Source organism: Pygocentrus nattereri, chromosome 5 (genome assembly GCF_015220715.1).
Source record: "Pygocentrus nattereri isolate fPygNat1 chromosome 5, fPygNat1.pri, whole genome shotgun sequence".
NCBI classification, from domain to species: domain Eukaryota; kingdom Metazoa; phylum Chordata; class Actinopteri; order Characiformes; family Serrasalmidae; genus Pygocentrus; species Pygocentrus nattereri.
This window is the reverse complement of record NC_051215.1, coordinates 45870712-45898320: the sequence shown is the minus strand read 5'-3', so window position 1 is coordinate 45898320 and position 27609 is coordinate 45870712. Positions and strand designations below refer to the sequence as shown.

The 27609-nt window shown below is 37.6% G+C and overlaps 1 protein-coding gene across 1 annotated transcript; it reads right to left on the bottom strand.

The window, feature by feature from the left end:
• Nucleotides 1-410: 410 nt before the first annotated feature.
• pik3ap1 (phosphoinositide-3-kinase adaptor protein 1) lies at nucleotides 411-27167 on the bottom strand. Its single transcript, XM_017724580.2, has 17 exons — nucleotides 26906-27167; nucleotides 25626-26051; nucleotides 24155-24582; nucleotides 23679-23820; nucleotides 22749-22891; nucleotides 21455-21587; nucleotides 20912-21108; nucleotides 14215-14392; nucleotides 12577-12648; nucleotides 11879-12154; nucleotides 10972-11034; nucleotides 10478-10680; nucleotides 9986-10058; nucleotides 8011-8178; nucleotides 6484-6554; nucleotides 4531-4631; nucleotides 411-1972 (listed from the first exon to the last, which is right to left on the bottom strand). Exons 2-17 carry the CDS (start codon nucleotides 26029-26031, stop codon nucleotides 1858-1860), a joined length of 2769 nt encoding a protein of 922 aa, XP_017580069.1. The 5' UTR covers nucleotides 26032-26051; nucleotides 26906-27167; the 3' UTR covers nucleotides 411-1857.
• Between the last annotated feature and the right edge of the window lie 442 nt (nucleotides 27168-27609).

Sequence of the window (27609 nt, the reverse complement as noted above, 5' to 3'; positions counted from 1 at the left end):
CTGAATGCCACTGCACGGAACAAACAGCTTGGTTTTCTTACCAGCTCCCAAATCTGCACATTATTCTTACATTTATTAAGTCTCACTGTCTTTTTCAAGCTCCACTCAGTTTTACTTCTACTTTTCACCACACTGAGCCAAAAGTGATTTGATTTGTGAATAAATACAAACAAAAAAATGATTTTCTGATAAAGTTAATATTGATTGGACTGTATTAATCATGACACAATTCCCATCAGGCCAAAAACATTTAAAAGGCTTGGCTTAATAATTGTTAATATGTGCAGAAGGACTTAACCACAGACAGAACCTGTGATCAGTTTATCAGTGAGTTAATATATGGACTTAACCACAGACAGAACCAGTGATCAGTTTATCAGTGAGTTAATATATGGACTTAACCACAGACAGAACCAGTGATCAGTTTATCAGTGAGTTAATATATGGACTTAACCACAGACAGAACCAGTGATCAGTTTATCAGTGAGTTAATATATGGACTTAACCACAGACAGAACCAGTGATCAGTTTATCAGTGAGTTAATATATGGACTTAACCACAGACAGAACCAGTGATCAGTTTATCAGTGAGTTAATATATGGACTTAACCACAGACAGAACCAGTGATCAGTTTATCAGTGAGTTAATATATGGACTTAACCACAGACAGAACCAGTGATCAGTTTATCAGTGAGTTAATATATGGACTTAACCACAGACAGAACCAGTGATCAGTTTATCAGTGAGTTAATATATGGACTTAACCACAGACAGAACCAGTGATCAGTTTATCAGTGAGTTAATATATGGACTTAACCACAGACAGAACCAGTGATCAGTTTATCAGTGAGTTAATATATGGACTTAACCACAGACAGAACCAGTGATCAGTTTATCAGTGAGTTAATATATGGACTTAACCACAGACAGAACCAGTGATCAGTTTATCAGTGAGTTAATATATGGACTTAACCACAGACAGAACCAGTGATCAGTTTATCAGTGAGTTAATATATGGACTTAACCACAGACAGAACCAGTGATCAGTTTATCAGTGAGTTAATATATGGACTTAACCACAGACAGAACCAGTGATCAGTTTATCAGTGAGTTAATATATGGACTTAAATAGAGACAGAACCAGTGATCAGTTTATCAGTGAGTTAATATATGGACTTAACCACAGACAGAACCAGTGATCAGTTTATCAGTGAGTTAATATATGGACTTAACCACACACAGAACCAGTGATCAGTTTATCAGTGAGTTAATATATGGACTTAACCACACACAGAACCAGTGATCAATTTATCAGTGAGTTAATATATGGACTTAACCACAGACAGAACCAGTGATCAGTTTATCAGTGAGTTAATATATGGACTTAAATAGAGACAGAACCAGTGATCAGTTTATCAGTGAGTTAACATATGGACTTAACCACAGACAGAACCAGTGATCAGTTTATCAGTGAGTTAATATATGGACTAAAATAGAGACAGAACCAGTGATCAGTTTATCAGTGAGTCAAGAAATTGATTTTTCAATTTTGTAATTAATATTGCTTCATTTTCAAGTGCTTCTCATTTTATAATGTTCTATTTCTGTTTTAAATTGTAAAATGTGCTAAAATCTCATTCATGTTGCTGAAGAAAACCTCAAAAGCGCCATAATACTTGTCATGCGTTGCGGTAGTCCTTTACAGTTGTCCATTCAAAGTTGTGGCCACTAGAGGGCAGTCATGAAGAGAAGTCTATGTTCCATGGCTTTCTGCTTCTCTCATTGTGAAAAGTCCTTTTTTTTCACAAATCCACAAGCTTGTTATAATTGACATGAAAGCAAGGATGATGTGGCGGTCACCGTGGCCGCCGTGGTACAGGTGGTGGAGGGATGGGCCTCTGTGGAGGGACTTGGTTTAGAACACGAGCCGGACTTGATACGTAACGCTCATGTAGCATGCTCTCTGGAAATCTGGAGGAAAAATGGGCAACAGGTCAAATCAGCTCTGATGATCTGGAAATAAAACTTATCAGAGCTTTTTCCTACTCAGACAGTCCTTCTACCACAGCGCGGCTCACTGTGAAATGTGAGGCTCTTGAGGTGTCACTCACAAATGTCAACCTATCCAACTTACCTGTGTAAAATGTGGCCACATCTGGAGTGTAACTTACTTAAAAATGCATTAGCAAAGATACATTTGCACCTCAATCCCTCCTTACAGAAGATACAACACCATCAGACTTTCTCTTCTCAGGATGTAGCCTGGCTCTGCTCTCTGTCTTCGTCTGTCTTTCTTTCTGACTGCCTTTAATCGTGTTTGGATGTATCTTTAACTGTGTGACAGATTGTTTATCTGTAATTTTTACTGCTAAATTAAGTAATAATACATTTTTGATTCTGTGTGATGTACAATTCCAATTTCAAAAATGTTGGGACGTTAGGAAAAATGTAAGTAAACACAAACAACAATGATTTACTAAATATTTTTACATGTATTTAAGTGAAAACCACATTTATATATACATATATATATATATATATATATATATATATATATATATATATATACAAATACAAAATATTTGTGACAGGAGCATGTTTGCCACTGTCTGACATCACCTTTCCTTTTAACAATGTTCAGTAATCGTTTGGGAACTGAGGATACCAATTATTGTAGTTGTTAAAGTGGAATTTTTTCCCATTCTGCTTGATATAACTTGAGCTGCTCAGCAGCCCAGTGTCTCTGCTGTCATATTTCATGCTTCAAATTGCGCCACACGTTTTCAGATGTCGAAAAGATGTCATCTAGATAGCAACATATGTTGCAAAATGTATATATACCCCTAAGCATTGATAAAGCCTTCACAGATGTGCAAATTACCCACTGACACACCCCTACTATGACAGACTCTGGCTTTTGAGCTTTGCGTTAGTAATGATCGGGATGGTACATTTCCTCTGTGCCCCGGAGAACACGACATCCATTTTTACAAGAACAATTTGAAAGGTGGACTCATCAGACCAGAGCACACACTTTGCATCAGTCCATCTCAGAGGCCCAGTCCATCTCTTTAGCCCAGAAAAGTTGGCGGTGTTTCTGAATGTTGCTGATATACAGCTTAGTGTATACTTCAGCTTTGTGTGTTTGAATCTTAGAAGATGTTGCTTTAAACTGTGTCTACTGGCAAGGGTTTTCCGAAGTACTTCTGAGTCCATGAGGTTACATTCGTTATAGAATCATGTTGGTTTTTTACTGCAGAGCCGTCTGATGGATCGAAGATCTTGGGCATTCAATATTGGTTTCTATATTGGAATCTCCGGATTCTCTGAATTTTTCAATCAAGTTATGAACTGTAGATGGTAAATTCCTTGCGGTCATGTGTTGAGAAGCAGTGGGTGTCATTCACCTCTAGTTTCATTAGTTTTTTTCTTAAATTTGTTCTTGAGAAAAGTCCTGAGAAAAAGTCTACGTCAGATTCATGGCATGCATTTATACTCCAGAATTGTTTGCACCATTGTGTACTTGAGTGTGTGTAGATGACCTAAACACAAATCTGAAATAAGAAAGCATTGGTAAATGTCAGGATCTTTGTGAAAACTGCGTGGATTCTAAGAAGAATTTTCTTAAGAATTTCTTTATTATTATTATTATTATTTGAAGATATCTCCATCATATTAATTAAATATAAGAAAACAGTTAAATATATCATAGATCTACACTAAGTTGATTTCAAACCTATTATATCCTGACTCAGTCTCAAATACAGAAATTCCTTTGTGTTAGCAATCACCACCCACCTGATGGAGAACCCGTGCTCATTAAGCTTCTCTGAAATGCACACAAGCTGCTGGAACTGCAGAATAAAATATAATCCGCTGTCTGCAGGCGTTCTGGTGTACAGTTTCACTTAATAGTTTGCAGTAAGTATTTGTGGTCAGTGGAGTTTCTGATTCCTATCTTGGTTTGCCACACAGGAGAGAGTCTAAAACCAACACTCCCTCTGACTACGATTGCATGTGTCGCTTATCTGGAGCAGAGAGCAAAGCCTTTTACATACTTTACACTAATAAATTGCAACTATATGACATTTGTATAAACGTCTTGCTTATTATACTGCATTTTCAATATCTCCAGCTTCTCAGAGGTCTCAGTTTTGAGACACTTTTTCTGTCTCTTGCCTATAGTCTCATTTGAAGCCTGCAATTTTGAGGGGCTTGTTTGTAGTTCACCTTATTTTTTTCGGCACTTCCTCTCAGCTTCCGCTCCTCATGCAGCTTATAAAACACTTGTACGCTTACCAGAGGTGTCTATAAACCGCTGTGAGAACATGTTGAGTGTGTGACACTAATGTGAAAGTCCCTTTATGATATTGGCTCAGATTTTGCATATTATCAGATAGAGTTCTAGAAAATGACATAAGAGGATCTGATTTTGGAGGACTAATCTTCGACACACTTCAAATTCATCTTCAGACGTCTGTAGGTTAAGACACAGGTGCGTAAAAGTGTGGGTGACAGAAACGCCTCACCGTTCAGGTGTGCGTGGAGGGACTCTGGGTGGGGGGAGAGTGGGCGGAGCTTCCGCTATCGGGCGTGGAGGCCGAGGAGGAGGAGCAAACTCTGGAGTCTCCTTCAGCCAAACAGGATCAAAAAAGAAAAACAGACTGGATTTTCAGATTTTCACCACAAATAGACTTCACACCACAAATATTATGGTTCAAATGACATTAAACACAAAATTGCATCTTGTAAAAGGCTGCTACTCCAGCAGTTAGCTGTTGGACCTTTTTCCATTAGAGTGTACAAAGTAATGCATTACGAACTAAACCTGTTACAATGATGCAATTACTTTTCTGTAATTAAGTCATTTAAAGCATTGCAGTTTGAATTTTAGTTCAACTGACAAACGTAAGCACAAAACTCAAGCTTCATGATTGCTGTTACTACTGTTTAGCTATGCAATGCACTTTTTGACTCTTTGTAACGCAGTACAGAGTAAGATAATAACAATTATTAAAAGATAATAAAAATGACAATTATGTATTTTTTCCTGTAAGTAATGTAGTAAAGTATATATATATATATACACACACACAGCCTGTCCTCATATATATATATATATATATATATATATATACACACACACACACACACACACAGCCTGTCCTCATATATAAGCAAGTATGTGGGAGAGGTTGGGGTTATGTCTTCTACAGCATAAGCTGCTTATTCGAGTGATTAGATATATATATATATATATATATATATATTGCGCTCGTGCCTGCTACTTGAAACAGTTGCCTACGTGACTACTGACTGTGAACGTGAGCAGTAAAGCGTGAGTGTGGAATGCACTGTAAAATCTTTTGAGGCATCTAATCACTCGAATAAGCAGCTTATGCTGTAGAAGACACAACCCCAACCTCTCCCACATACTTGCTTTTCATTCAGAAACAGTTCTGGAAGTTTACCATTTTATTAATGATATTAATAAATAAATATTAATTAAAATGATTTCAAGGCAACTCTTTTTGAACTGTTTCTATGGGCTAGTACCGGCTAACAGCATCAACATTTTAATCAGCGTCACTGCCTGTGCCTTGCTAAAAGGCAGGGATACTTACAAGTCTTTAAAATGATTGTCATTGGCTGTATCTTTCTGAATAAATGACCACTGGGCCTTGTGCGGTTGGTACAAGCAGGTTTTACAGAGTAATGTAGAAGTAATAAGATTCCTTCTTCCAGAAGGTAATAAGTAGCATAATTCCATCACAGCTGGAGAGAAGTAACTGGTAATTTGTAATGGGGTTGCTTTTTTGAGCAATCACCCCAACGCTGATCAGAAACCATTTGCCTAACTCTATTTAAGATCATCTGATGGCTGAATGTGGGTTGAAGAAAGTGTGTTATGATTCATGTATGCAGTTTGCGCAATGCAAATTGGTGGGATACAAGCTTCCATTGCGTGATAGTTATGTTAGTCTAGAAGTAGGCGATATGGCAAAACATGATATCACAATAAATGTCACAATATATATTTTTTCTGATGTCTGATAAGTTGAAACGGTGCCACATTTGAAAAAATATCCAATTACTTGTATCGAACATTTCAGTCAGTGTGCTGCGCTAAATCCAATTAAACAGGATTAATTATGTTCTCTTTGTTGTCAAACATGCAGTTGGAAAGTGATCTTTAAGTACTGACAATATCCATAACATGCTCAAAAAAGCATATTGTGATATATTGTGATATGCACTGTGACGTAAAAAGAATAGCTTAACCAGTTTGCAGTGAAGTCCTTGTAGTTACTGAATAATAAGCCTTAGTATACAATAGTCCTTTGATTTTAAGGGGTTAAACTATTTAAAGTGCTAAACCAAAGAAGCCAACTTTAAATGTTTCGTTATCTTAGATATACTGAAAGACAGTAGTTAATATTGTGGTTCTTATTAAAAAAACTGACGAAAGGAAGTTTGCTCACCTCCAGTTCGCCGTCGGCTCCGCTGCTGTAGCTGATTGTGCTCAGCGTGCTCAGCCTGTTGCTGCCGCTACCTGTTCAGGACACAGGTACATGTTACCATACTGCTGAAAAGCAGCACATGCATGATCATCATTATAGTTTTATGGCCTTAATAAGAGAATTTACTCTTTTTCTTACCTACATTGTTTACAAAATTGTGAAAAGAAAATAGTAAAAATGTCTGATAGCAACATTAACAGAAAAAAAAAAAATAAACAATAGCTATACCTATTTAAATGTAATTACAGTAAAATAAAACACAACCTTCCTGTTTTTTTCCAGGTTTTCTGCTACTTTAGTCATGTTTAACATGTTTAATATTTAACACTATTTAATAGAATGTATTAGAGAAATCAGATTATACATCAATGTCTTAGACGAGAGGAGAAATCGAACAATATTACACTTTAATTAACAGCAAATAACATGCTAGTGCTGTTATTTTACACAAATAAGCAGATCTTTTTTGCATTTTCACTTGCATGTGTATGGACTCTTACTGAAAAATCGTACTGTATATATCATCACTGTAGGAAATCAAACACCGCAAAATGGTAACTTTACAGGAGAACAAAAAAACCTTCTTAACTTGTGATGGAAGTTTTTGGATCATTTAAGATGTTCATCTTAAAATTTTAATCTTCACAAGTGACCATTACATTGACTGACTGGCATAAGTACATAAAGCTACTAGCTAAAGGGAAACATTAAGATAATGGTAGTAAATGCTCTAGATTGCTACATACAGAACTCAGTAGCGTGGTGCATTCTTAAATACAGGCCTTTATTATCACTGTAATGAGCGCGCATTAGACGTCAGAAGCTTATCAGTTCTGGGAATTACTGGTCTAAAAGTGCTCGACGACTAATTCAAGCGTCTAGAGCTTAAATGATGAGATGTGGATGTAACCAAACCACAGAGAAGTACGCTGCAAAATATCTGCACCAGTCAGCTACTTTATCACCCACAGATGGTGAAAGTGCATAATGTTGTAATTTTTGAGTGGTTATTCTTAGTGAAGTGCAGTCAATCATGTCTATAATAATTCAGTAGTAACAAACTAGACACTAAAGCTTGATGTCGAATTCATTTTTGTCCCACAACAATTAGTGAAGTCAATTATAACACAAGTTCTCAAAAAAACATTCAACTGAGCATATTTTGCTGCGTTTACTCACTGAATGGGATCAAGCATAACAAGAAGAGTTTATGGTACGAAGATGTTAGCAAATCCAAAGGAACTGCGATTTTTATAAGGTTAACTGTAAGTAAGATGGGAAATTACATGGCTCATTTTTATCAGAAGCCAACATGAATGCAAACATTTTGTTGGTGCTACAACAAAAAAGTCAGTTCAGTTGAACTTCAGTCGAAACAGTTCTAAAGAATGATTCATGCTCAAGTTGGTCATCACTACTGTATACTCCTCACTCCCTCAGAGTGGTGACACAGACAGAAGTTTACAGTTCTTGGAAGACTTTACTCACTAGATGTGCTGGACGCACTCCCTGTCTGCCAGGTTCCTCTCTGTGGGGGTCTGCTAACGGGAGGTGGCAGGGTCACAGAACGAGGGGTGGGTTCATACACCGAACACTCCACATTTATATGAGAACCCCACTGGAGGCTTCTCTGCATGGGAGCGGTGATCTCCAGATCTGATCAAAGCATGAAGTAAATGGAGATATTACGAAATAATGAATATAGCACACAAAGATCACTCACTTCACTTTTTTACTGTACAAAATACCACATAGATGAAGAGTAACATAGCATTTTTAGCATATATCCCTCTAAAACTTAATGTTGCCTCAGGGCAACAAACTCATGATACATTTTAATGACAGTTAAATGGTTAATAATGAAGGGAAGAGTTTGAATAACTGAATAAAAAGCTTATTCTTGGTCAAACTAATACTTGGAGGTCATTTGAACCTTTTTTGGTTGTGCTGGGAGCTTCATGATGTTTCAGTGGCCAAGCAGCTACACACAAGTCTAAGATCACTATGCACAATGCCAAGCAGTTGGCTGGAGTGATGTAAAGCATAAGACTGTTGAAATATAAAATTAATTTTTAAAAATTTTTATAACATATAAACCCTGAGTGAGAAGTGGCTTAGAAGATGTGTGTGTGTTTTTATTATATAAATTATTTTTAATTGCAGATATATATATGTTGCCCAGACACTTCGGGACAGTACATACAGCCCATAACAACACACTTCTATACCCACTTGAAAAAAACACTGTAGTTCTTATTTAGTTTTTAATTAGAAATGTTTTCAATTTTATTTTTTAATTATTTGTGTATTTGTTTTTATTTATGTGAGAAAAGTGGTTTATTTTTCTAAAGGTGTATGCAATATTAGTGGCTACAAGCACATTCTTATTCATTCTATCATGTAGCAGCCTATCATCACAGTTCACAGTTCACAGTACTTTATTAGTCCCCAGAGGGCAATTCATTTGCAGCCTTCTCGTCCACACACACACAACTATACATATATACACATATACACATATACACACAAACACTATATAACTATCATTTAAAAACACTATTATCCACAATTAACAGCTTGATAGCAGAAGCAATAAAAGATTTGGATCTATAGCGATTTGTTCTACTGAAGGGCATGATATAACGCCGACCTGACGGCATTACCGTAAATTCACTGGACAAAACATGATCACCCTGAGTGATGATTCCTTTTGCTTTCTGAGCTACTCGTTTCTCCCACAGGGAGACCAGGTCTCTCTGTTGAACTCCAATTATCTTTGAACAAATTTTTACAATGCCTTTCAGGCTATTCTTGTCCCTCACCGACAGCCCATTAAACCAACAAATAAACGAAAAGGTTAAGACACTTTCAATAAAAGCCTGGTATCATGCATGTTTTGCTAGTGCCATCAGTTTGGATAAAAAGGTGTGATGAAAGCCAATTATATTTACTTGAAAATAACCTGATTATTTTGGTTTTACCATGTTTTTAATTGTTTATTGTGTTCTTTTAATGATTGTTTGGTTTGCAAACTTTTGCAAAAAATCAATTTTTTGAAACTAAAACATTATTTGACAATATTTCATTATGGCAACATGGTTTCTTTGAAAATATATTGAAATAAATAAATCTGTTCTCATTATCATTCATACTATTTAAAGATGAACAAATTGTGTAGTTGCTCAGTTTTGTTTCCAAAGTTTAGATGAAGAACAAAAATCTGTTTCGTACATGATATTTGTATGATTTCTTTCAACTGCCTCAAAATATTGCCAGAAGCCACATACCCGAAAAGACCCAACACACACATTTTTTTTAATTGCTTCAAATATTAATAACCCTGTGCCTCTATTGCCTTTTATTAAAAGTGAATCAAATATATTTTTAGACATTGCGCACATAATGCTTGCAATACACGGATATATCATTGAAATCCAACTTTTATATGATATGAAATTCTTACCCTCCACCTTTCCACTTCTTCCTTTCTCTTTGTGCCGTCGAGTTATGCTGTCTCGTAATCTTTGCAAATTGTCCTAGAGGTGGAAACACACAGATACAGACATATGAAGATGCCTCTTTTAGCTTTTTAGCTTTGGGCTACAGCATAGAACCACAAGCTTTCGGTCAAGTGCATAAACCATTAACCTTTCCTGACCTGAATCACTTTGCATTATCACTGTCCAAAGAAAAACAGCCATCTCCAAAACGGCAATTTTACAGGTAAGGCCAAAAATATCATTTGTTTTTAGTGTTAATTCATGTAAAGAGATTTCATTCCAAGCAGTTTTGGAAAATTCTTGTTAGTCCGGTCATCATAACATTTTCACACACTGTTAAGGCAGCTGTGTTCAAATGAAGTAGAAAAAAAATAGGAAAATAGGAGACACCTGGGGTTTTTTGGACAGTTGCATTATGCTATGTGTGAAGCTTAGTGCTGACGGCTTATCTGTACCTGCTGAAAGCGAATGGACTGAGCCCGTTTTTCCTGGTCAAACTGCCAAGCTTTGAACTCCTGCACAGCCTCTTCCACGGTCAGCGCCCCCACCTTCACCCTCTCCTGCAGGGAGATGAGCTGCCTCTGGCCTGGAGTCTTCATGCCAGCGTAGGGGTCATGAGCACTGCTGAGGGTGTTGTCTCTCACCGGCCACACTGAAGCTGGGGGAACAGGTGAGCAACTCCTTATATACTTCAATTTCTCCTTCTCATAACTACATAACTTACATATTCGTTTCATAGTAAGTTCAAAATAATACATGTAGATAGGGTTAATACCTGAATAATGAATATCACTCACATATTCATTTTGAAGTAGTTATGACATCATTTATACTAGTTACTGAATATTGAAGTTTACTGAAGTTTTACAGGGTTAATCTGTGGAATGTCTAAATGATGTTTATTTTCAACATTCATTAAACTGACTGCAAGCTTGTTAAAATATCCTACCGTTCGAAGGCTGGTTCTCTGTGTGGCTGCTTACTGAGTATAATGATTCCTTGGAGGAGAACACTGCAGAAACATGATAAAGAATGCAGAGAATGAGCTAAATGACCCACCAAGTTAACTTTATCATATGGCACAGAGAGGATGTTTAACATCAGATTCACAACACAGATTACAACACAGGGGCAGTCGTGTGCTGGAGGTTAGGGAACTGGAACTGCGACCGGAAGGTTGTGAGTTTGATCCCCAGAGCCGACAGCACATGACTGAGGAGTCCTTGAGCAAGACACCTAACCCCGTGGATAGGGCTGCCCACCGCTCCTGGCAAGTGTGCTCACTGCCCCCTAGTGTGTGTGTACTCACTAGTGTGTATGTGGTGTTTCACTTCACGGATGGGTTAAATGCGGAGGTGGAATTTCAAAATTTGTGGGATTAAAAAAAAAAGTATCACTTAACTTAAGATCAAATGTTCAATAACGAACAGTTACATTTTAGAAGTAAAAATGGGAAAATACAGCATTTCCATCCAGCTAGAAATAAAGAAAATGCTGATTTGCAGTCAGAGGTGAGTAGAAAATTTTACCCAGTTATCTGTACTCAAAAACACTTTTTTGGATGAACACATTCCAGGGTATTTTAATACTGAAATAGTAATATGTATATAACAAGCCCAGGGTTTTACAGGTTAAATCACCAGCACACTTAATAAAACATAATGAAGCACTGAAGAGCAAAACCAAGGACTGGATGATAATGCCAAATAATACTGGGCTGCCCCAAGGAAAAGTTTTAAAATGGTAGTATTTATTGTAAAATTTGTGTTTTCTGAGAAATATCTTTTACATCTAATATACTAGTTAACCCAAGTTACTCGACCCGTGTCTGGTTATAGTACATTTTTGGGTCCTACCGCTTGCTATGTAGGTTTTGCATTCATCAGGCTCAGATAACGCGGCCGGCCGAGGAATTGGGGCTGGTGGACGATTCAGCACTGCAGAGCTCTCGTGCTCATCTACAGTGTCGTAGATTTCCTCTGGACAGCAGATCTTATACGGATCCTCCTCCTCTTCCTCCTCCTCCACTGCATAGATGTCTATATGGTCATCTTCCTCATCAGCTCTTGTGCCAGGATAACCATTACTCACCAGATCTTCTTGATTGTTCTCTGAATACTCCTCTGGTTTTACTGAATGAGTAACAAAACCTTAAAATTATAATAGTGCTTATACATTAATAATTAGCCATTATTAACATTAGTTGCATTATTTTGCATTAGTTTGATGCACAAATAATCAAGTTCAGTGAAAGTATAAGTAATTATACATCATTCTTGCCTTTATAAATTCTAAACATTTAGACTGCATATATAAGCTATTTAAAAACCAACTTGCAATATCATTCCTATGCATTTTCATACAAAAGTGAATATGCAACCAAACTTGCCTTTTAAAGTTACAGCATTAAGCAAGGAACTATTTTTGCTTCACTTTAAAGCGTATTCACCCTCATTCAGAATGAAGATAATCTTTTAGATAAATATTCTTTCATATCCTACCCAGAGATAAGCCAAAGCCACCTCAAGCTCTGGCAGGACATATTTAGACTTACCTTCAAAGAATTTTCTCAACATAGCTTCTTCAGGGTTATCAGCCTCATTTAAGGCACAGCTCAAGTCCTCATCTGCAGACAGAAAATATTTACTTTTAATTTCTATTATTTTTCAGTATGTATGAAATACATGCATATTCACTGGTTAGTCTCGTTTCCTTTTTGGTTATGTTGGAGTTTAAAATCAGTGGATAGTGCAAACTATGGGTAATTCTATAGTTATGTGCATCATACACTCAAGAAAAAAAACACTTAAGTTTATCATTTAAGTAAATTAGACAAAAATTTATGAAAGGACACTACATGACCAAAAGTATGCGGACGCCTTAAACTCCACCCCCAAGTTCATCCCAAAGGTGTGCCTAAAATCTTTGTTTGCTTTGCATGTCGTTGTATGTTGTAGCAACATTACCCTTCACTGGAGCCAAGGGGCTGAGCCCAAACCCTGAAAAATAGCCCAAGATCATGATCCCTCCTCCACCAAACTTTACTGTTGACACTATGCATTTGGGTAGGTAGCATTTTGCTGGCATCCACCAAAGTCAGATTTGTCCATTAGACTCTTAGATAGTGAAACATGACTCATCACTGCAGAGAACACATTTTCACTGACACAGAGTCCAGTGGTGGTGTTCTTTACACCACTCTAGTCCAATCTTTTGCATTGTATATAGTGATCTTAGACTTGTGTACAGCTGCTCAGCCATGTAAACTAATTTCATGAAGCTCCCAGCATACAGTTCTTGTGCTGATTTGCTTCCAGAGGCACTTTGGGACACTGTAATGAGTGATGTAAAAGAGGACAGGGGGTTTTACACACTACACAGCCCTTCTCTGGGGCTAAGCTGTTGTTGCTCCTAGGTACTTACATTTCATAATAATGGCACTTATTGTTTTCAGGGGCACTTATAGTTTTCAAACCGACCTGTAGCAGTGGTGGCATACTAAAGCAGTGCCATGTTAATGCCATGTTCTCTCTACTGCCAGCGTGTGTCTATGGAGATTGCAAGGTTATGTGTTACATAATATATAACACATTATATTATATATATATATATATATATAATCATATAAATAATAAATAATGATTTTCTGGATGTTAGTGTGCTTGTTTACCCATTTCCAATCAGTGCTTCCGGAAACTGTGCTCATGATGTAACTGATGATGTTAACAAGTATCTGTTGTGGCTGTGAAGGTGTGAAGGAAAAATACAGACCCAAGAAATTCTTGTTACTTTTTGTTGTTTTTATGTTTATTTGAATTATGAGTATGTCTTTATTCTAATGTATGTTGTGATAAAAGTAAATTTGCTTAGATGCCTAAAACTTTCACACAGTACTGTATATACATACACTGTATATACAAGCACAGCTGGGATAGGCTCCAGCACCTCCTGCGACCCAGAAGAAGAAGCGGCTTAGAAGATGTGTGTGTGTGTGTGTGTGTGTGTGTGTGTGTGTGTGTGTGTGTGTCTACACACAAAACATATATTGGTATACATTAGCAATTAGTTACATTTCTCTCATCATAGTCATCCTATACTTGTTGTATAACCATAAGCACTTCTCAGTCAGTGAGTTTTACAATTAAATGAGCCAGCTGCCCAAACGCAGCTCTGTTAAATAAAACAGACTTACACAACTCCATCTCCTCCATCTCAGGATTCAGCTGCATCATGGACTCGTATATGTCCTCCTGGATGGAGTACTTTGTGACAAAATCTTGCGAGGTGTTCGCCATCGGCTCATAGATGTCTGCATCAGCTGGATTATCTGTGGTTTCCTCCATGTGAGACTTCACCAAGTCCACAGTCTCCTGGATACACAGAATCATCATTAATGCCTTGAAGCATATTATTTTTACTCTGTTGCACATTTGAAGCGTAAATTCAGTATCTGCTATGAATCCAATATATTATGCAGCTTTGAGAGTGAGGAACTGAAACTGTCCCCTATATTATTAAAAAAGATTTCTTTGGTTCTTTGGTAAAAAGAATGGTTCTATTTAGAACTATGAGTATAGCTATGAGTTCTACATGCATGGTTCTTTGTATGGGGAAATCGTCCTATATATTGAAGGATGTGTTATTTATGGTTCTATATAGAAGTGTTTCTATATAACACCAAAAATGGTTCTTCTATTGTTACAAGTTTGACATTGTAACAATAAAAGTACCTTTTTTGGCGGTACATGGAACAATTTTCAAAAAGGCTATATATTCAGTAGAACCATATACAATCAGAAGTGAGTAGAAAGCCTAAATCAATACTCAAGTAAAAGTACCCCATACTTGAATAAAGTATTTACACAAGTAAGAGAACCTTCTCAAAAACTCAACTTGAGTAGAAATATGAAAGTAGCTGGTCAAAAATGTTTTTAAATGTTGATTATCTTATAGAACTGCAGTGACACCAGCATTTGTCAGCACAGGAGATGAAGATTGTATGGCACTGTTTCCCACTTTTTGGGAATCTTTTGTACTAAAATGCAATGCTAAAGCTCCAATTTTGGAAATGGGACCAATCACAAAGCAGACCAGATATCGCCATCATTAAGACAAATTAAGTGACAAAAAAAGGAATTAGTAACTACATATGAATGACTGAAGTGGTCCATGAGTAGAATCTTGAGTAGAATTAAAGAGTAGAATCCTTTATTTACTAATATACTGGAATAGAAGTACTGTGATTAGAAAATAGAAAATGAGTGCAAATCCATATACATTCACTTGAGTAAATGTAACTAGGTACCATCTGCCTCTGTATGTAACACATTCTCTATCAATATAACGAACCTTTTCACCACACAAAGGACCATGTAAGCATGAATTCATTCTGTATGGATCTAAAGTCATGGTTCTAAATGGAACCATTCCCTTTACTAAATAACCCTTGAAGAACCATTTTAAGAGTGTAATGTTATGGATAAACTCAATGTTTATATGGTTAATACAATTAACATCAACCATCAAAATACCAAAATAATCCAACATCCAAATGAATTGCTCCAAAACTACTTGAAATGTAACTTCATTACATGAACTTACATTACAAACTTTTTCTGGAGATGCATGTTTTTCTTTGGACAGCTACGATGTTGCATAAATTGGTAAAGGTCTCTGGGAGATACAAACGGTAAAATGAAAACTAAGGTTTGTATTTGCGTTATGAGCCATAATGTGTTAGGAAATGACAAAAAAGTGTTTAATGTTATCTTCTATTGCACACTTCTGAAACTGAAGAATAACTGAATTAGTCTGCACTGTAGTCCATGTATAAGCCTCAGGATGTAATAAGCCTTTTAAAAAATGTGTTTTATTCAGTGAACTTTGTACACAGACGGTACAAATCGGCCTGCTTCATAAAACCAAATATAATACTGCACTACCTCCTGCGTTAGCTACTGCGAGGTAGCAGTACATACATCTTTTTCTCTATCGCTCTCTCACACTCTCTCTCGCTCTCTCTCACTCTCTCTCTCTCCCTCTCTCTCACTCACTCTCTCTCTCTCTCTCTCACTTTCTCTCGCTCTCTCTCTCTCTCGCTCGCTGTCTCTCTCACTCTCTCTCCCTCCCTCTCTCTCTCTCTCTCTCTCTCTCTCTCTCTCTCTCTCTCCCTCTCTCTCTCTCTCTCTCTCTCTCTCTCTCTCTCTCTCGCTCTCTCGCTCTCTTTCTCTCTCTCTCTCTCTGTCTCTCTCTCTCTCTCTCCCTCTCTCTCACTCACTCTCTCTTTCTATCTCTCTCTCTCTCTCTCTCTCTCTCCCTCTCTCTCTCCCTCTCTCTCTCTCTCTCTCTCTCTCTCTCTCTCTCTCTCGCTCTCTCGCTCTCTTTCTCTCTCTCTTCCTCTCTCTCTCTCTCTCTCTCTCTCTCTCTCTCTCCCTCTCTCCCTCTCTCTCTCCCTCTCTCTCTCTCTCTCTCCCTCTCTCTCTCTTCCTCTCTCTCTCTCTCTCTCTCTCTCTTCCTCTCTCTCTCTCTCTCTCTTCCTCTCTCTCTCTCTCTCTCTCTCTTTCTCTCTTTCTTTCTTCCTCTCTCTCTCTCTTTCTTTCTTCCTCTCTCTCTCTCTCTCTTCCTCTCTCTCTCTCTCTCTCTCTCTCTCTCTCTCTCTCTCTCTCTATCTCTCTTCCTCTCTCTCTCTCTCTCTCACTCACTCTCGCTCTCTCGCTCTCTCTCTCTCTCTTCCCCTCTCTCTCTCTCTCTCTCTCTCTCTTCCTCTCTCTCTCTCTCTCTCTTCCTCTCTCTCTCTCTCTCTCTCTCTCACTCACTCTCGCTCTCTCGCTCTCTCTCTCTCTCTCTTCCCCTCTCTCTCTCTCTCTCTCTCTCTCTCTCTCTCTCTCTCTCTCTCTCTCTCTCTCTCTCTCTCTCTCTCTCTTACACACACAAAATATATACTGCTGGCTTTTTCCCTTCGCTCATATACTCACTCACTTAACATGTTGTCGGCGTCAGAACAAAACCATTTCACTCCAAAAAATAATTTTCCCGGAGAAAGAAAAAATGTTCTTAAATATCAATGTAATTTAAGACCTTTCAGAGCATTCCTATTGGTCCATTTGTCATGAATGTCTGACACAATATAACTGGCATCTGACAAAAAATTACAAAAATGGATATACAGGTCTGTATACAGGCCTTAAACTACACTCTAAAAATTGAAGTGTTAGGTAACATTTAAATTAAACATTTAAATACTTTTGTGTCATTTTGTTTTCTATTTTAACACATTCTATGTCTTAAAAAAACAAAATGTGTTAGCCAAAACTGGGCACAGAAATCTATCAGCACATTTTACACTAAAAGTAACAGAAAATGTGTCATCTCCACCTGAAAACTCTGATGTATCTAGTTGGAGATAGAATGTGTTGGTTTTTAACACATATGGGCTAAGAATGTACAAAAAATTCCCTGTTGCAGACAGATACATTGTTGCTCTCCAAATACTCCAAAATTGCTTGATTGACAACCCAAAGTCTGTTAACATAAATTTACATTAAAAATAAAGAATGTTTGCCTTCATTTCTAAAGTTGGCACATTAATCCACTAAACCAATGGCACTGTTTCTTACTATTTCTGCCTATGTGCATGCCATGTCAAAAAGCCTGAGATCATTAGTGAAGATGCTCCTATTTTGCATCCTTTTCTAATCAATATAAAATAGTTTTTATGAAATACACTGAAAGTACACATTATGAAATACACTGCCAGCAAAACAATTTGAGTGAAAAGTAGTATATTTGAAATTTTTACATGATAACTGATAACTGGGCAAGTTCTAGGTAACAAGCACAAACGTCATAGTACCAGGAAAAACTAAAGTAACTAAATTACTCTAAAAACCCCAACAGGTTAGATATTAAACATTTACATGGTCAGGGCCGCCCAGGAGGCCCAAAGTTTTATTACACAGTCTAAGAATAGTTCAACCAGTGTGTAATGAAGTCCCTGTAATTACTGAATAATAAGCCTTAGTATGTAATAGGTCTGGCACTTTAAGGGGTCAACAAATCAAGTGTGTGGAAGAAACTCCAAAGAGCTGTGTGGCTATTTTGGGTAAAAAAAAAAAGTACCAAAACAGTCTCTAACTGAATTACACTGGAACACTTAACTGGTTATACAACCCCAATTCCAATGAAGTTGGGACGTTGTGTAAAACATAAATAAAAACAGAATACAATGATCTGCAAATCCTTTTGCAAATCCTTTTCAACCTATATTCAGTTGAATACACTACAAAGACAAGATATTTAATGTTCAAACATATAAACTTTATTGTTTTTTGCAAATATTCACTCATTTTGAATTTGATGCCTGCAACATGTTCCAAAGAAGTTGGGACAGGGGCGTGTTTACCACTGTGTTACATCACCTTTCCTTTTAACAACACTCAGTAAGCGTTTGGGAACTGAGGACACTGATTGTTGAAGCTTTGTAGGTGGAATTCTTTCCCATTCTTTCTTGATGTACAACTTCAGCTGCTCAACAGTCCGGGGTCTCCGTTGTCGTATTTTGCGCTTCATAATGTACTCTTAATAGCACACTCTTTTACTACGAAGCCACGCTGTTGTAACACGTGCAGAATGTGGCTTGGCATCGTCTTGCTGAAATAAGCAGGACGTCCCTGAAAAAGACGTTGCTTGGATGGCAGCAGATGTTGCTCCAAAACCTGTATGTACCTTTCAGCATTAATGGTGCCTTCACAGATGTACAAGTTACCCATGCCATGGGCACTAACAGCCCCCCAGACCACCAGAGATGCTGGCTTTTGAACTGGCTTTTGAACTCAGGCCCAGAGAAGCTGGCGGTGTTTCTGGGTGGTGTTGATATGTGGCTTTCGTTTTGCATGGCAGAGTTTTAACTTGTGCTTGTAGATGGAGCGACGAACTGAGTTCACTGACAGTGGTTTTCTGAAGTGTTCCTGAGCCCATGTGGGAATATCCGTTACAGAATGATGTCAGTTTTTAATGCAGTGCCTCCTGAGAGATCGAAGGTCACGGGCGTTCAGTGTTGGTTTTCTGCTTTGCTGCTTACTTGCAGAGATTTCTCCAGATTCTCTGAATCATTTGATGATATTATGGACTGTAGATGATGAAATCCCTAAATTCCTTACAATTGCACGTTGAGAAACGTTGTTCTTAAACTGTTGGACTATTTGCTCACGCAGTTGTTCACAAAGTGGTGAACCTCGCCCCGTCCTTACTTGTGAACGACTGAGCCTTTCAGGGACACTTCCTTTATACACAATCATGACACTCACCTGTTTCCAATTAACCTGTTCACCTGCGGAATGTTCCAAACAGGTGTTTTTTGAGCATTCCTCAACTTTCCCAGTCTTTTGTTGCCCCTGTCCCAACTTCTTTGGAACGTGTTGCAGGCATCAAATTCAAAATGAGTGAATATTTGCAAAAAACAATAAAGTTTATCCATTTGAACATTAAATATCTTGTCTTTGTAGGGTATTCAGTTGAATATAGGTTGAAAAGGATTTGCAAATCATCGTATTATGTTTTTATTTATCTTTTACACAACGTCCCAACTTCATTGAATTTGGGGTTGTACCTATTAAGTTAATTAAGGTCATAGTAAAATATTTTATAAGTAGAAAAAGTATCATTTTTGGAGTTAAAAATGTAATAAATACAAACACACAAACTAAATATAAAATGTCATTTTAGTGTCACATATTTAACCAGATATGTATTATAATATGTAGATATTGGAAACATCTCTTAGTACCATATAACACAATTATTTGGGGTGAAATATGACACAAACACATCAGTCTTTATAGTGTGTATTATGTACTTATATGTTATCTAGAAATGAAGCTGAATCTCAACTGTAAAACAAAACAATCTTACTATAATTTTACAGAGTTTTTAGCATTAATATATTTCTTATTTGCTTACCTGATAAAAAATAACATTGCAGTGCAAGTTAGTGCGTGTTTGTCTTATCATCTTGTTACTCCAGACAATTATATGAATATAAGATATTTTACTATGTCCTTTACCTGCGTAATTGCTAGAACTTATTAGATGCTTGAGCACCATTTAGTCGGACTATCTCAGTACTAATTCTCATTTTACCAAAAATAGCCAGTTACCCGGTTAACCCTTAAGATCCCGGATCAATGACTTACTAAGACTTTATTATTCAGTAACTACAGGGACTTGAATGCAAATAGACAGAACTATTCTTAGATCATAGAAGTGTGTAATAAAACTTTGAGCCTGATGGTGAGTCCTGGACACTTAAGGGTCAATGTCTAGAACGTGCTGCACATTCAGTGCTTCAGTTTTATTAGACTGTAAAAACTTGGAACTCACTATTATGTTACCCAAAATAATTATCTAGTACTTTGGAAAATGTACCACACACGTACCCTGTTAATACATGGAACTTAGGGGACTGTGAAATAAAGTGCTATTACATATAACATGTTCCATGTTCAAAAAGAAAATGTAGCAAACATTGTAAGCATATAGTACTACATCAAAACATATCCTAAAGTCAGTGACCTTAATGCTTATTTTTCATAACTAAGATGAGTTGAACTCTAAGTGCTGATATCAAGTCTTATGACCTGAAAACAGAACCAGGCTTCCTTTTAATTAAGCTTATCACTCATTGCTTCTCTCTGAAGCCTGTCAAAGGTTTGTATCTCCCAGAATACAAAAAGACATTTAAATTGTCTTAAATTAAATATCAGCCCTTAAAAAATAGACTGGCTTTGGTGAACTTTGGTTCTTCAGGAACCCAGTATACATTGAATGGAGGTGAACCATAGGAGTAAATCCAAATAATCTAAGGACTCACATACACAAATCTGAAAACTTACGACGTAGTTGTCCATGAACTGTCTCAAGTCAGAGAAACCACTCTTCTCTGCCAGAGTGTTTGGGTAATCCCCATTCTTGTTCACTACACTGTAGGCCTGCAAGGCTCCAGGGCATTTCAGCAACATGCTGGTCAGTTTCTTTAACCCGTACTTGGCTGAGAAGTGAAGTAACGTCGGGAGTTCAGAGTTCCGCTGATCTGAAGATGCCATGAGAACGAATTTTAATATACAAATTGTTCAGTTACTCTGTATCGCAAACATGTGATATTAACTCTAGTTTCATCATTTCAAATGCCAGAACTACCTCTAATCATAATGCATTACACTGAATTTATGTCACTGAAGCATATAAATGTCATTAACACATTCATAAAATAAATAACATTGGCACAATTATTGCCAAAAGTGAGTGAACCGAAAAAAAAAATGTATTGATGTGATATATTTCCAACTAAGTACGTCGCTTTCTTCAGGGCATCACACACATTGTGCACCAATGCATCATCATTCCATGCATCAAAAAGAAAACGCAAAGTCTCTTACTTGCCAGCGCATTCTCCTGTTCAAGCTGACTAACTCCAAATACTTGTAATCCATTCGCAGGCATCCGATTCTTGAGTGAATTTGTAAACAAATCATCCAATGCCTCAGACGCATTTGACGAAATTTGAAATGCCTGGAAACGAAAAGCCATACAATACTGTACTGTATCTGTGAGCTTTGTATACACCAAAAATAGCCATAATTCGTTTGTACGTGGCCATTTTCCCATCCAATTTTTTATGCCTAAATTAAACAGCGTGTTGTTTTTAATGTATCTGATGTATGTAAATGGCCTCTGTATTGTGCCTCATTCAAGAAGCAATCTGGTTTGAAACACTGTTTATCTTTAGTGTGAACTGGCAGGCTAAACTGCTGTAGGCTACATTTGGGGGATATATGTAAATGTAATGGTCTGCATGACATTACAAAAAATGAATTCAATACAGGCTGATTTTGCAGCTTAGTTTACATATACGGACTGTTTGGACTGGAAATTGAATGATGTGCTTTGAACAGTGTTTACAAGCTACATCACACTGCTTTACTTCAAATAAGGGAGAGAAACAAAATTTGTCCTTATAAGAGCCCCATAAAGCCTCACAGAGCATCATCGTTTCAGATAGACAGCATCCTTTTCATGCATAGGCAGACAATCAGATCACATTTTACATTTCACAGATACATTTTAAAGTCTAAACAGGGTCTGTGGATCTTACACTTGAAGTCAGGCAACCATCAGGTGCAAAGGATTTGCAACCTAGCGAATGTAATAGTTTGTCTGCTTACTTATGATCCACTCAAATGGGAGGTTATGGAGGTTATATTCAAAAGGAATGAGCTTCATATATGGTAAACAATATAAAAGTAAGAGTTTTAACTTAAGGTTAGTGGAGGGGCAGTCTCAAATCTTTTTAATTAATTAAAATTCAAAATCAACTCAACAGAACAAAAATCCATGTTTTATATCCTTCGGCTTATTATTTGAAGTTCAAATAACTTAATATCTTAAAGCAGCATGGACACTAATTTTTATAAGAAGTTCTAAATTCCCATTTTCTTTTACAGTACATGCCAATGACCAATTACCTACAGTATAAATCTATTATAATTTTGTATTTGATGACAATTTTATGTCACAAAATGGCAAAAGACACTGGATCAGCCACTATATAAGCTATATGTGCAGACCTCAAGTGATGATCAAGATCATTTATGTCACATATGACAAGCCAATTGGGATTTAAAGGCTTGCTACCGTGATAAAATAAAATAAATCAAAATAGATGACCATTACCTGACACATGAACTGTATGGGATCCATCACTTTCTCAAGATAACTGCTGATTTCCTCCATTTCGGTGAAGTATGTCACAGTCGTTGAGCACAGAATTGACTCATTAGTATAAAGATGTAATGACACATCTCCAGCTGGCATATCTGAAAGCAGAACAATACAGATTTAGAATAGGACTACACTTTAACCCTTTAAGCCCAAAGGACCTATGTGTGCACCCACACTTCAGTTCCCAACTCTAACGGCACATCATCACAGTCAGAACAAAACCTTGCGTCTCCAAAATTGTAATTGTACATGAGAGACAAAAATGTAATGTGACTTAATAATTCAAGGTAAGTTAATGTAAGGAGATAAATGTTTCTAAGTAATTTTGGACCATTTCTAATGGTCAGTTTGTCCTCCCACATTGTAAACAGCAGCTGGAATTTTCAGACGTCAAAAAATGACAGTACAAATTTCTGAAAGTGACCCTAAAGTGACCGATTAAGCAAGAAAGCAGATTTTATCTATAAAACACATTAAAGACAGTGTGTGTCAACCAAATTGCTGTGACAAACAACAAGCAACTGCGTCCACTGCCATTGTCCACAGACATATGGAATATAGAATGTAGAAAAGGCTAACAAATTGACACTATTTTAAGTTTTGATGTCAAGATGAAGCATATCTAAGATCAGCTGGACTAAATACTTACTAACTTACTAAATAATAATTGTATAGCAGTTACTGAGCAGTATTTTCCAAAGATTACTTCATTAACTGAATAATAAGCCTAGGGTTGGAGGCATTAAAGCATTTAGTGTGGAGTTTTAAATGAGTAAAACAGTTGCAAGATGCAAATTAGTTTAAAAGGTGAAAAGGCAGCAGAGAGGAACTTAAAACTTAAGTTCCCCTTTCTGATCTTACACAAAACAGCCTTAAACCTACCAGGTGACTGAGCTCTGACAATGCAGTCGTTCACAAGCACTCCAGGCACACACTTTGTTGAATGTTTACAGCGAAATTCCACTTCCACACTGGCCTGACTGTCCAGTTTCTTAACCATGATGAGATAAACATCCACCTGAGCCTGAAAGTGCAGATGAAAAGCTACTCAGAAAATGTTTCTCATGTTACACTAAAGCCGAACACTTATTCATTTCACATTAACGAAAAGACCAACAGAGCGTAATGTGTGAAAGTCACAAAAAAAGTGTGATACCAAAAAGCACCAGTGACATTGCAGCTATAGCAGCCCTGACAGTTCCTGGAACAAAGTCAGTAGGCCGTGGAGTCACACTAGACTGTAGAAGTAGATGTTTATTACACAAGGCCCAGAGAAAAATAGGCCGAACATTGCTCGACTCATCCATATTATCTGTGTTACAAAAGCAGCTGAACCTAAATGTCCTGAATATACTTACCCCACAAAGTATTCTGTGTGGTTGGACAGTGAGAAAGCCCTGCTCTTCTGATGATACTGCAGTTGGACTCACAGGTTGTGTTGGGTTTCCGTCTGAGACATATGGATCGTCGTCTGGTGGGGGGAACTGGTGAGACTGTTCTATGTTTTCTGGTTCCTCTGAGGCAGTCACATTATTCTCTGAGGCAGCCAGGCCATATTCTGAGGCAGACAGGCCATATTCTGGGGCAGTCAGGCCATACTCTGGGGCAGTCAGGCCATACTCTGGGGCAGTCAGGCCATACTCTGGGGCAGTCAGGCCATACTCTGGGGGAGTCAGGTCTGTACTTTGTTTCGGTGGTGGGATTTCATAGTCAGTCCTCCATTGGTATTGGTCTTGATGTTGATCGTGATGTTGATCATGATCTTGAACACACTCTTTAACATTTTCTATGACAAGAACAGATCCAAACACAAAGTAAATAAAGCCCACATGATTCACAGTCCTCCTAACTAGCATTATCCCATGTTTACTATTAACTAACCATCAAGGTCAGTTTCACTTTCAGGTACTATTAACTAACCATCTAGGTCAGTTGTTGTAATGAGCAACTTCCACATGACAGTCTTACAACTTGCCCTTAACCTTGATGGTCTAGAGGTATTAGAGTGATTACTATCAAGTTATGAAATAAATTACATTGACATGAACTACAATTATCTTTTATTTAGACTGACTCAAGAATGAACTCCAAACACATTTTGGTTCATTTTGATGTCAAGAAATGTGGCAAAAATGTTAAGAATGGTTTTACTTTTCATTAAATGAGGCTGGTAACTTTTCATAAAATACAAAACATAACAAAACATAACAAAACATCTCCTCTTCTCTTTAAAAACTTGAATGTGGTATTGATTGAAAGTTTAGAACATGCATTTCTGAAAGTTGCTTAAATTACTGAAAACACTCCTAAAAATAAAAGTGCCAATAAGCGTTATTTGGGTGATGCCACTAAAGAACCACTTTTGGTTCCCTAAAAAACTCAGTACATAGCTATTTAAGGTCAGAGTACAGCAACCAGACCCAAGTCCTGACCCGAACAAACACAGTTTGGCTGGTGTCTCATTTGACTGTTAAAAGCTTCTAGAATGTTCTCATTATGAACTCAATTTATGAACCTTCAGGGAACAACTGTCAACATTTAAACATTGAAGTTTGTTCGCGTTGGTACAGTCGGGTACCCCAGCCCAGAGAACCATGGGTTCCCTGAGGATCAATTTGAGAAATAACGATATAGGGAGCTGAAAAGAACCCCATATCACTCAAAGAACCCCTGGTGGCATTATTTCTGTACATAGAGTAATTGATTACAGTAAGTGCGACTTCTAATGGTTAACATTTGACTCATCCTAAAGTGAGGGCTACAGTATGCTCAGGACAACTTAATACTGTGTCTGAAGTTCTACTACTAGAGAACATGAAGATTTCCTACCCTCAGCAATAACCTCAAGGACTGTTGAGACATATTTTGACGGCTCATCCTCTGAATCCAGCTTCCGCCAAAGGTCCCACTGCTGAAAGTAGTCCATTAAGCCATCGCTCTCAGACACCCCACACATAAACGCTACAACTTTACATGGAGGCTGAAGAGCATTCTTCAAGGTGTTCTGCGCCTCTGGATTACTGTGCAGGTCTAAGAATGCCATTGAGACCAAAAGCATGATGCATTTGCTGGAGTGAAAAATCGAATAATCATCATCCTGCAGTGATTTGCCTTCATCCACATGATAAAAAGTAATGGAATCCTGAGAGAGGTGATGCGATGCCTCCAGGATGAGCCTCAGATATGTGGCCCAGTCCTGGGTCTCACTAGTGTGCACAATCAACACCGCACACATGGCAGAGCAGCCAGACTTCCCTGCAAGGAAAACATTATAACATAATATTAAGATATCATATAAAAGTGGCCAAGTTTCAGAAATAACACAAAATATCATTAAAGTCCTGTTGAAAGCTGAAGTGCATTAACGTAGAAGCTATCAGTATCATATGTTGTTTCAATAAAGAGTGTCCTTCTAAGGACTGAGAACCGACTTGTTGAAATGAAACTAAAGAGATGTAGCCAGAAGGACTTTATCTGAAAGCATGAACAGAGCCATTGTTCCTTAGTAACCTTGGTAAGTCATCAGAATACACGATCAATACTGAGTTAAGCCAACTGCAAGGCTGGCGTCAACAGCCAGCTTCTCAAACCCACATTTTTAAACTGCCTGTGATTTCTATTATCTGACAACCCCTCTAACATCAGCTTTCCTACTTTCTAATTCCTATACTTCCAAAGATTTTGATGGCAGTAGTTTAAGAGCATAGTTTCTGGGTAAATTGTTACTGTGGTGCACTGTTTTCACTGATGAAATACTTCATAGTGTTTCATAGTGTCATAGTGCTATGACAGTGGACAAGCCAGGTCTAAACTTAGTCTCACTGTGTCAAATTAGAGGAACAATTCTGGCTCAACTTCCTTGTTCAAAAACTCTTTGTGTAAACAGTTCTTTCATGCTACTGAAATTTGCATTTTTCTTCTACATAAAAACCCCACCAAAAAATAAACAGGCAATCTGTCTTAACCACATTGTTTAAATTTCTTCGCCCGAAGTGTACGGGTGACCTGGCCAAAGCTCCAAATCTTTAAAAAAGCGTTTATCCATAAAGAATGACTTCTTACTAAACAGCATCAAAAATAAAACCAAGGCTTTGTTTTGAGTAACTCACCTTATGTCCTGATGAGAGGCATTCAGCTGTACTAAAATCTCCAAGCACCTCAAGCACACGCTTTTCACCAGCACCTGCGTTTGTGATCTAGACGTTTTTCTGCGTCTTCTGCGCTATATTTGGCCGCCGGCCTGATCTGCAACCTACGACTTACACATATTAAAAGAAGCACTGTTTCCTGATGGTGTGTGACCAACGTCACTTCCTAAAGCACTTTGCAGCGCTTTGCCTAAAATGTCTATCTGACTGAGGCAGAGATGTTTTGTGTTAACCTACCAGAGTTGAACTGTAACTGTAAACTCACTTCCCACAACCCGAATCCGGCGGTTATGCAATACAGTACTGCAGCAAAAAGCACCCCTTGAAGCAGAGGACTCAGTATGATCAAAAACATTGTTAAACTCACTTTAGTGAACCAGACATGAAAGGGTTTGGGTGGTTTATATTTGAGCAGTTCCTCAGTGTTTAGAGACGGGTGTCAGTTTCCATAGGTGTAGTTTCCACTGGGGGCATGTTCCCCCACATTTAAAAATCCATATTTTGCCCACAAACACCCCCCCACCCCCAACCCAACTGCCCCACCACCCCCTCCCCTCTCCACCCCCTACTATCAAAGTTAGCTTGAGGTTGTGGGGGAATTACTGAAAAGAGTGCGACCACTCTTACTGCAAAAATGTAAGTGTAAAAAATCAGATTTTGAAAAT

Excerpts from the sequence above, each read along its gene's own strand:
- pik3ap1 (XM_017724580.2), bottom strand. The coding sequence starts at position 26,031 with ATGTGTGCGGTGTTGATTGTGCACACTAGTGAGACCCAGGACTGGGCC. Across the intron at positions 12,155-12,576 it reads GTTGAGAAAATTCTTTGAAG|TAAAACCAGAGGAGTATTCA; the intron begins GTAAGTCTAAAT and ends TTACTCATTCAG. Across the intron at positions 10,059-10,477 it reads AGTCCATTCGCTTTCAGCAG|GACAATTTGCAAAGATTACG; the intron begins GTACAGATAAGC and ends TTCCACCTCTAG.